This window comes from Papaver somniferum, chromosome 1 (assembly GCF_003573695.1).
Source record: "Papaver somniferum cultivar HN1 chromosome 1, ASM357369v1, whole genome shotgun sequence".
NCBI classification, from domain to species: Eukaryota; Viridiplantae; Streptophyta; class Magnoliopsida; order Ranunculales; family Papaveraceae; genus Papaver; species Papaver somniferum.
The window spans coordinates 150,858,559-150,869,631 of record NC_039358.1 but is presented as its reverse complement, the minus strand read 5'-3'; the positions used below and the strand labels follow the sequence as shown (position 1 = coordinate 150,869,631).

The 11,073-nt window shown below is 35.2% G+C and overlaps 2 protein-coding genes across 3 annotated transcripts; one reads left to right on the top strand and one right to left on the bottom strand.

Annotated features, from left to right (window-relative positions):
• Positions 1-2,863: 2,863 nt before the first annotated feature.
• On the top strand, positions 2,864-6,813 carry LOC113304452 (APO protein 4, mitochondrial-like). 2 transcript variants are annotated; one of them, XR_003338209.1, is made up of 5 exons: positions 2,864-3,023; positions 3,464-3,558; positions 4,224-4,489; positions 4,908-5,783; positions 6,468-6,813. XR_003338209.1 is itself a non-coding variant. In XM_026553579.1 (4 exons), the coding sequence occupies exons 3-4, from the start codon at positions 4,236-4,238 to the stop codon at positions 5,611-5,613; spliced, it is 960 nt and encodes a 319-aa protein (XP_026409364.1). In that variant the 5' UTR covers positions 2,864-3,023; positions 3,464-3,558; positions 4,224-4,235; the 3' UTR covers positions 5,614-5,888. The 2 variants fall into 2 exon arrangements, 1 of the variants encoding a protein (XP_026409364.1); XM_026553579.1 differs by lacking the exon at positions 6,468-6,813 and having other exon boundaries at positions 4,908-5,888.
• A 955-nt stretch (positions 6,814-7,768) lies between these two features.
• Positions 7,769-8,671, bottom strand: LOC113333502 (ubiquitin domain-containing protein 7SL RNA2-like). The gene has a single exon (XM_026579951.1). The coding sequence runs from the start codon at positions 8,669-8,671 to the stop codon at positions 7,769-7,771; it is 903 nt and encodes a 300-aa protein (XP_026435736.1).
• Positions 8,672-11,073: the final 2,402 nt, after the last annotated feature.

The window sequence follows — 11,073 nt, the reverse complement described above, 5'->3', positions numbered from 1 at the left end:
AGCAACCACTATAAGTATGCTACAGTACCACCCATCTAGCAATTAGTCATCAATCTTTGTTAAAGTAAAGTGCTACATTTAGGTTTATAATTAGTTTTTATAGATATGTAATATTATGCAGTCATTTTTTGGTTGATTTCAGTGCTAACAGAAAAGTGGTTGCATAAATTTTCTCAACTGCATGATAGGTTATGCAGCTATTTTTATAGTTGTGTAACAGGTTGTGCAACCATTTCTGTAGCTGCATAAGTTACGCAACCATTTTTTGGTTTTTTTAAGTGCTAATAAAAAAATATCTACATATCTCGATGTATAACATCTTATGAATCCATTTTTGTAGATGCAAAAAAGGTTATGCATCCATTGTTGCAGCTGCATAATGCTTTACGCATCAATATTTTCGAATGCATAACAAGATATGCAACCATTTTTCTAGATGTATCACAACTCATGTAGCCATTTGTATAGTTGCATACTTTTTAAATAAATAAAAAAGTAGTTGCATAATACATTTTGGATCTATTTAATCGACTGCATAACATGCTATTCAACCATTTTGGTGATTGAACATGTGATAACATAGAAAAACCTTAAAAATAAGAAATTGAAAGGAGAAATTTCCAACAACAACAAAACCCTACATTTACAATAATAATAAGTTTTGTAATTATAGCAATTAAGTCTCCACATCCAGATGTTGTATATACCTTTCCAAACACAAGAGAACGGTAAAATAAAATTTAAGTGCAACAGAGATGCTTAGTTACCTTATCATCTGAGTTTGTAAGTGCCCTCAAACTATAAGCGAACATAGACAACCATGTATAACTATACCTTTGTAACAAGTGATACAGAAAACATGCCATTTAACACTTTCTAATTCTAGTTTAAATAAATTAAAGAAAAATCAGTTTCTTAATTCCATACTCCTGACAAATTAAGACATTCGTAATAAAAAAACCACGTACTGAAAAAACATACTTTTTAACAGGATGACTAAGATGCCAAGAATGAACGGAATATTTGCATTAAGGTACCAACGCATATCATCAAAAATTCCAAACAAAAACATACATGTTCACAGTTACCTATAAAAATAAACAACTTAAACGTCACTGCCAAGTACCTTATAGCTTTTGCAAGTGCCAGATACAGGGAAAAACAACAAGAATATGGATTCAATCCCAACAATTATAACCTCAACCTTAAAATATAAATAATTCAGTATCAATTAAGCATGAATGACTAACTAGTTATACCTTATGAATATCATGGGTCTGCTCAACATTTGTATATCTTGGCATCTTGAAATGAACAACAAAGACTAATATTTTAACAAGATTAATTCCAACCATTTGTTAAAAATGAGAAGTTATGGCTTCGAAAAAACCTAAAATGTTATTCAATTCTCAACATTATCCTCACTACATATTATTCATTCCTACAACCCCTAAAACAGAAAGAAACAAACAGACAAAACTCAACCCAAACGACACCATTTACACTCAATCGGTTTACGTAAAAAACCAAATTTGTATCATGAGTCCGTTCATATCTCAATATAAATATGAAAACCAATAAGATAAATAACAAAAAAAAATTAATACGTCGACCCTAATCAAACTTTAATAACACGAACAATGAGATAAATGACAAAGTATTTCATTCAAAACCCAAGAAAACAGATAAGGAACGTATAAACCAATCAGGAAAACAAAAAAAGTGACTGAAGGTAATCGAATCTATGATTTGATTAAAGAGATGGAGCGCGTCTTCTTACTTGGGGAAGATTCATTCTTCTTCTTGCGCTTACCTCTGAGAAAAATAAACAAGATTAGCTAGAGAGAATTTCAGTTGATTCGAAATTAAATTGAACTCTCAGCTCCTCCGATAGAGAAAATCAAATACCTGAAAGCTAAAAAAGAGTAACAAAGACAAACATAAAAGAAAGCATAATTTCGAAAATATGGGTGTTTGAGAAAAAAAATCCTCAAAAGGGGTGCGCATAAAGTTTTCTGCCTCTGGGTTTCTGGAGAAAAGATCTGGAAAAATGGGTCTGACAATAGTTTTCACATCTAAAAATAGAACAACAGTTTTGAGTTGGGGTGAAAATTAGGCACGGAATCCGCAGATTTTACCCGGCCCAACCGCATTTTTGTGGATTGGTACCCAAACCTTCACTAGTGGGTTGGATGGGGATGGGTTTTCAAATTACAGATTGGGCCTAGGTGCAATCAAATCCGTTAGACATCCAGACCCATTAAATTTACAAAGAGTCAAACGTGAGATGTGATAGCTTCTTTTCGATCCCAAATGCACACCCCTAGCCATAGTCCCAACTCCAAAAGTAGACGCCTTTTTCATTACTTAATTTGTTCTCTAGCAGACTTGATTTCAGTGTATATTGGATATTAGTTGCCAACGCGAAAGAGTTATACAGTGCTAGGCCCTTTCTAGTCAGGTCCTAAGTTGTCCATATTTCGACATATTGTATTGTGTTGATGTCTATTGAGAGCAACAAAGAAACAAAGAAAGAAAAAAATACTATTACATCTCAAACTTTATTTCTCTATTATAAGTTCTAATCATAAAAAGATCCATTAGATTATCGCATCCAGTCTTTTCACCGTGCATCCATTGGATGCTGAATTGAACGTGGATGTCAAATTTGAAATTCAGAATGAATTGGATCGGAGGCGGACGAGGTGAAAACAGGTCCATACCGGCCCATGCTCAATCCCAGTTTTGAGTACACTGTAGACCACGAGACCTGATTCTAAATGAAAGTTTCAAACCTTGTAAGCCCAATTATGATTAAGGTTTGGATATCGAGCCCTCCCAATTATCGGGCATTTGTGTCTAAAGAAGCAGTAGCAAGGCTCCTCACCTCCTCCTTCACTACTTTCCTCACCAATCCACCATCACCTCAACCAACCTTACACCAGCAGCAGTGCGGCACCACCTTACCAAAGTAGAGAAGTCTTCATATCATCATCTCCAAATCATCCTTCTATTTCGAATCGGTAATTTCAATTTAAAACCTTAAAAATTCATATTACTTTTTTGTTTGAAGTTGATTGTTTTAGGTTTTGATTTGAATGTATGAATGAATCGATTTAGTTCTAGCGCAATGTATAATGATTTTGAATTGTTACGAAATTTTGGTTGTTGAGCATTTAAACAGGGGGTTTGGGCCTTTGGGATTAATTAGAACAATTGAGATAGTGTTATGAATTGGGTTCACCTTAATATTGAATTTTTGTTAGGGTTTAATTGGTGAAGTTTGGGAGTGAAACTTTTGGGGTTTAGAAACTCTGTGCATCTGATGGCAATAGGGTACTCCAGTAGTTGTTACTTGTTTGCACTCTAACACCTGTTAACTCAGATATCTTTTTCTTCTTTGGTTGTTTCCTTTTGTTTTATATTTTTCTGTTAACTCTCACGTCTTGTTTGGTTTATATAGGATGCAAAAAACGGCATGTCATGGATCTAGCAGGCGAAGTTTGCCGAAGCATTTCAGAGCAAGAGCTGATAGCTTCATCATGATTTTCCAGTGAGGTTGAAATTGGTCTATCTTGTTGGTTACATACATTTACCACCTTGAAAAAATTAATTCTTCATGCAATTCTAAATTATTGAGCCAATTGATACTTGCGTATTTTAGAAATGACCATGTTAACTCTACCTTCTTAAGCTTCATGTTTCGTCGTGTCTTGTATTTTTTCAAGTTTAATATGAACTGGTTAGGAAGGATGTTGTTTGGAGTCTCCTTACAGAGCACTGAGTACGCCTGCCATGCTTTAGGGATGAAATTTTAAAAAATCTGAGTAGGGTTTTTCATTTCATCTGGTAGGTGGTTTAAGAAAAACACTTAAGAATTAGATTTTGAAGAGCAAAGGGTAATCTGTCCTTTTCTTTGTTCCTTAATGATTTTCCTTTATTTGGGTTTTCTGTACAACTTGCTGTGAACCTGTGACCTTGTCTAAAACTCGTTCTTATGTTTGATTTTGGTTCGCTTTAAGAAAATTCCTAAAAAATTTGCGAACCTACACACACACAAAAGTGAGAACCTGACACTCACTGTTTGACGAAATGCTCTAAAGAAACATGTTTCTGTTCATCTTCATTTGCTTCACATATTTTTACTTGTTTTCTTGAGTCATCTTCCTCTTTGTATTCTTATTAAACATCACTAATAGATTGTTTTGGATGAGTTGTTGCAGTTGTTATTGTTCATGGCTTTGAGGCAAAAACTGAGGCGAAGTACTTCGGAAGATATCAGCGTTTACATCAAGGGTTATCGATGTTATAGCTCAAAGTTGGACTGGAACAAGCTTAGGCCAATGATACTTAGAAGAATAGAAAAGAGGGGTAATGACCATCCAGTCAAGAGTATGATTCCTGTTGCTGAAGATGTTATTATCAACCGAGCACGTCTATTCGAAGGTGTTTCCACACTCCTCGGACATTACCCTATCAAGGCCTGTAAGTAAGTCATAAGCTAATTGATGAATGAATTTGTACTTTACATTATGGATCAGAAGCTTAGTACTTGGGAGCTCTGGAAATTGGTTTTAAGTGTTAGTTTCTTTTTCACAAGTTGAGCATTCTTTAGGTTTTAACATAAAAATAGCTGAAAAACAATCAAACCCAGACGTAATCTTGAATAACCTTGGGTGCGCTCTAGCAGTGCAGTAATGAGTTCATTATTGTATACCATTTACACTCGATTACACAGCAGTCTGTATTAGGGTTTAACTTGCCTGATGCACAATTTTGTGTTTCTCTAATTGTTAAAATTTGGTTGTAAACATATGGGAGGACTAATTTGGGGTAGATAGATTGTGGTTGATGTACAAATGCTTTTGTATGTCCCGTCTCTGTTTCTGAAGTGAAAAATCTTGCAGGTTTTGCCCTGAATTATACATAGGCAAAGAAGGGCATCTTATTAAAACTTGCCATGGGTACAGGCGTCATATCAAGAACCAGGTTCATCACTGGGTTGATGGTACCCTTAATGATATTATTGTTCCTGTTGAGGCCTTCCATCTAAACAAGTACCCGGATATAATTAAGCATGATCAAAGATTCGATTTTGATCGCATCCCTGCAGTACTTGAGCTATGTTCTCAGGCAGGTGTCGACATCTTTGATCAAACATTGCACTCCATTGGTAAAGATAGTTTGTCTTCTGATGTGTCTACTTCGCCCTCAGATCTTACATATTTGGCAGTTCGAACTTTAAAGGCATGGGAGGATATGAGAGAAGGAGTGCAGAAGTTGTTGTTGGTTTATCCTGCTAAAGTTTGCAAGTTTTGTGACGAAGTTCATGTTGGACCATCTGGGCATAAGGCTAGGCTTTGTGGGGTGTTCAAATATGAAACTTGGAGAGGAGCCCATTTTTGGAAGACAGCACGGGTTGACGACTTGGTCCCTCAGAAGATTGTATGGCGGCGGCGGAATCAAGATCCACTTGTATTATTGGATAAGGGGCGGAATTTTTATGGGCATGCTCCTGCAGTTGTTGAGCTATGCATTCAGGCTGGAGCGCATGCCCCGAGCAAGTATATGTGTATAATGAAAGCAAATGGTTCATCTCCAGCCCTTCATTAATTTTGAAGTTTGGCCGTCTGATACCACCAAATATGCTGTCCTCAAATAGAATGCTGTTCTCAAACAGAATCACAGATTACTTGATTAGGAACTTCTTGAAGTCAGAGGTTTCTAATTTCTATGGTTCGAGTTTCATGGAGCTGACTTACTCAAGGCTTGGATTAGTATCGGTACGTCTTACGAACTTAATTGCAATTTATCAATCACAAGCCATTAGATTGTTCTTTTACTTTGCTTGCTAGTTTTTGTAATAAAGTGGGTTTTCTGAGTAGAAATTCTACCTAATTTTAGTTTCATTTTTTTTTTTTTTTTTTTTTTTTTTTTTTTTGAGATTATATAACCTAAAATCTTGTATAGTAAAGAAAGGAAGAAATGTGATTTAACAGAGTCTCTTCAAGTCATTAATATGCAAGTATTATAAAAGGTTATTTACTTTGTAGGTTCTTACAATGCCTTAATCAGGTAATGATACGTGAATATAGATATATCTTCGAAAACAAAGCTAATTGCCGATTATAATTTGATAGTACTTAAAATTTCTTTCTAGTGAAGACTCAACTTATCGACTACCTACTGACTGTTTCACCTCATCAACTATCATTGCTTAGTCGAGAAATACTTCAACTATAGAATCATCAGTAACATAATAGGCAGATATATTGTACATGTCTTCCATTTCGATATCATGGTGGTAGAGTTTCATGCCAGCAATAGGCATGCCCATGGCGAGTAAATCATGAACTTCAATTGAGCAACAGTAAGGCTGTCGTGTACATCTATGCAGTAAGTTGATGTAGCACAAGTAGCATAAACCATAGTTTGAATTTTGAATTTCTGTCCTGGTTTATGTACAGGTGCAACTGTGAGACTTACAGATGTTCCATTTTTGAGCTCATAAAATTCGACGGTGTAATCGTTTCTTAGCTCTAATCCATTCAGCCAGAAACTTTGTCTACCAACTTTCACACCTGTTAACTTTTTAAACTTCTTCTTCACTTGAAGAAATGTGTCAGTAGACAATATCCAGTGGATACTTTTGAAACTCTTCCGTTTCTATAGTGATTCTAACCTTCATAGTAGAACTCATCTTGGTGATTGCAACTTCAGATCCTTCAATTTGTATAAAACAACTTGATTGGAGTGAATTGATATGAGAGTATTTATATTTAATTTTGTGTATGAGAAGAGTCCTGCAGAAAGGGATTAAAAGTTCTGTAATTCTGTTGTTCACTGCAAAGTTGTTTTCAACTAAAATTGAAGAAGTGTGAATAACTTTTTAGATAAATATTCTTTGAGGACCCTGACTCTCTCACCTTCAAAACAAATAGTTGTGTGCTTGTAGATTTTTGAACTCCACAACTCTACTGCAGGGAATTTCACCTGCTTTGTATGTCTATAGAGGCCTATGGCACCTGTTGATGATCCTGTTTGTTTTTCAACTTTTTTAGCAAATAACATTTGATGTCGCGACTTTCTTTTTGTCCATGTGTTAGAATTGTTTCTCAATGACGCATAATATTAATGTAAATGAAGGCTCGAAGTTTCTCAATTTAAGTATATCCTAATATCATAAAAACAATGACAGATATTTCATACTATAATATATTTCTGATGAAGGGGCATGGCCGGCATAGGCATGCCTTAGAAAACCAGAGTCACCATGGTGACTAATAGATTCCACCTAGCCATATGCCTGTTCAATTCGCTAATTAAAATGCAGGAATATGTTGATTAGACTGACATATGATAGGTATCTTGCATTTCTTTGAAACGATGAAACAGTCTCATAACATCCATAGCAAATGAATCTTGAACTTCAATTGAGCAACAATGTCATAGAATTAGACCTCAGTGATATTAGTATTATCACTTATTAGTGCATGATGTACCACTAACTTTCGAAACTTTCGATCCAGTTTACAGGTCAATTCTTTCGTAGGTTTAACCTAAGACAGTGCTTTCGCAATGTTTACGCCTACCATGGTCTCGGCCAAACAGGACCATGGTGTACTAAATAAAAATGTAACATGAGGAAAAAAGTCCACCACTTCTATATAATATTAATATTAAAAAATAAATAAACACCATTTGATTTAATAACTCAATTAAAAATCATGGAAAAGAATTGAATCGACAAACAATTAGATCACTATAACTAGGAACCACCAGTAACACTACCATGGAATATCTCAATTGTGTCACCTTGTCTAACTTCATGTGACTTGAAAGAACGATCTTCATCCATAACATTTTGATTATATATGAAAAAATACCCATCGCTTGGAAGATTAAACTGAACCCCTCTTTGATTCAATTTCTGCAATTCTTTTTTCAATTCTGGAACCTTATCATTTCCATTCACTTCTACTTGAACTTTTTGTGTTCCACATTTTGGTAATACCATTAATTTCAGTCTCTTGTTGTTGGAAGCCGGTGATGAACCTGAACTCATACTACATCCTCCTCCTCTACCACCAGACGTTGTAGTAGTCGTGGGCATTGAAGTAGGTGGTAAACTTTTCAGTGTGACCGTAATTTCAGAAAGATCAACAATGCCATAATCACCCAACGTTCTCTTATCATCGATTAGTTCGTTATTAGATAAAAACAATGCTAACCGGTTACACGGAATACCTTGCTCCACTTCATGAACTTTATCTCTTAATTTACCAACCGTGTCATTTACATCAAAACCTAAAGAAAATTGTTTTTTTGATACTAAAATCTTTATTAGAAGTTGGATTCTTGACGTAGAAGATGTTGATGATGATGATTCTTCAATCTTTACCTTGGGCGAAGCAACTGGCAACATGGGTTGTTGATAGTGTTGATGAGGAGATGCATCGATTTGAAGATGGAGACGAGAACCTTCAAGAACTTGATAAAACTCAGTATCGTGCTTATCTGACATAATCTGACCATTGAGAATTAGGGTTTGTCTTGAGATTGGAATACCTTCGTATTTATGAATCTTTTCTTTCATTTCCAAAACTGTATCAAAGTAACCCACTTCAATTTTAAAGACTTTACCTATTGAGGTTTCAAAAATCACATCCATTCTTCTAAATATGATATCAAAGAAACCTACTGTGTCTCTATCTCGTACTTAATTTTAGACGAGAAGAGATCCTTAATTTTAGTTCATTTTAAATATTAGGGTTTTGTAGCTGGTAATTTTGTTTCTACATCTCCGTTTAAGCCCATTTTATGCGGATCAGTATAACAGATCAATCATATACGTGGCGCTCAAAAGTATTTCAAAATATAACGGTCTGCACTGCACCGTTATCACTTACATTTTCATATATCAGCGTTCCCATTATTATATTTTAGCAAAGTTTTCTCAGTAAAAATAGAAAAAATAAAGTGAGAATTAAGTGTTTGGCCCCTCTCCCTTTTTTTTATTCTCACAGCATCTCCAATAGAGGGTGGAAGTTTTATTTTTTCTTGACACATAGGATTTTAGACCCTCATTTAGATTAAATTCATCTCCAACAGTAGGTCCTATAAAGTAGGAAGGGTATAAGAATAAATATGAAGGTCTTAGAGAAAGTCTTATTTAGACCTTGGGAATGACCTCCATGTCATCTTTTTGATTATATTTTTGATTACTATTATTAAATAAATTTTTCTAAGCCAATAGAAAAAGGAATCATTTTTATCTTTATCTAGTGTAGATGGTGGATTTTCAACAAGGGCTAAAATCGTAAAATCATGATTATACGAGCCTCTGATCCAGCAATCAGACATGAGTATCGAGGCACGGGTCTCTCATCGAATTCTCAACGGAGAGTACTTTCTCTCAGAGTACATGTAGATATGTAGTCTCATGACTGGACAACGACATATCTCATGAATACTGAACACTTTCAGTGATTATTTCTATATAGTATCACGAGATGGACGGCTCCTAGACAGCTTGCTCTGCTAGTATAGAGCGATAACGTCTTCAGGAACAAACAACGAGTTTACTCTGACTATATAAATGATATGACTTACCGACAAGCTCATATCGGGATAATTAATGCTCCTAGACAGCTTGCTCTACTAGTATGGAACCACAAAGTTAATTATTCCTAATTAAGATTAATTCTGCCATGACATTCACTACTGAATTCCCAGAATAATCTATTATTGCTCCTATTCCATGGTCGAATCCACGACTGGTCCCATGGAATGGCAATAACAATTGCTCCTATTCCATGGTCGAATCCACGACTGGTCCCATGGAATGGAAATAAACAATTGTTCTGATTCTATGATTGAATCCACGACTTGATCTCATAGAATAACAATAACTATATTATCTCATTACTCCGATTTCATGATCGAATCCACAACTAGTCTCATAAATGGTAATAGATAAAACTTAATTACTCTGATTCTATGGTCGAATCTACGATCCCATGGAATGGTAATGCTCACTTTATTATTCTGAATTCGTAGTCGAATCCTCAGCTGATCTTATGAATTAATAATAAACATCTTATTACTCAGTTTTCTGAATTATTCTCCACCGAATTCCACAATTAGTAATAAATAATCAACAACCGGGCGTCTGAGCTACCTCTAAGTAAGCCCCTATTCAAATGGTGAAGGTGTATTCAATGACAATACACTAACAGTCACCGCACGAACGAATATTTCAAAATACAACGAAACGATGAACCTATGCAAAATAGGGAGGAAAATAATAAATAATTAAAAATATTGACCAGGGTGTCGGGAGCATGGACACACGACCGACCGATCGTGTCGTGGTCAATCCCACGCCAGTTTTATATTTTTAATGCATTTTTATTATTTTCCATGATTTGATGAAAATTCTCTCATTTTATCAAATCTCCTTCGTCTCGAGGAAACTCCTCGGCTTCATGGTGTTTTCATAAACCCAAGAAAATAATATAAAATTAAGGAAAAATAGTGTGGGGCGTGATCATTGGCCAACCGGCCATGCCTTGGTCCCAGCCGGCCCCACACCTTATGGTTCCTTATTATTTTATTATTATTATTATTATTTCTCTGATTTCATGAAAAAACTCCTTGATTTTATGGTATTTTGCAAAAAATTAGGAAATAAATAATATAAAATTATGAAAACTTGTGGGACCGGGCCCTAGCCGGCTGGCCATGCCCTAGCCGGTCCCACACGCCCCTTTATTTTATTATTATTTATTTTCCTTGAATTTATCAAATTCCTTGATTTCATGGTATTTCTCTCAAATTATGAAAAATTCCCTCAAATCATGAAAAATACATTAAAAATATATATAAAATTATGAAAACTTGTGGGACCGGGCCCTAGCCGGCCGACCATGCCTCCCACTACCCCACACGCCCTTGTTTTTATTATTTTAATATTTTTGCTCCCTTGAACTCATGAAAACTCCTTCACTTCATGGAAACTCCCTAAATTCATCAAAACTCTTTAAATCCATGATATTTTCATAAAATCATGAA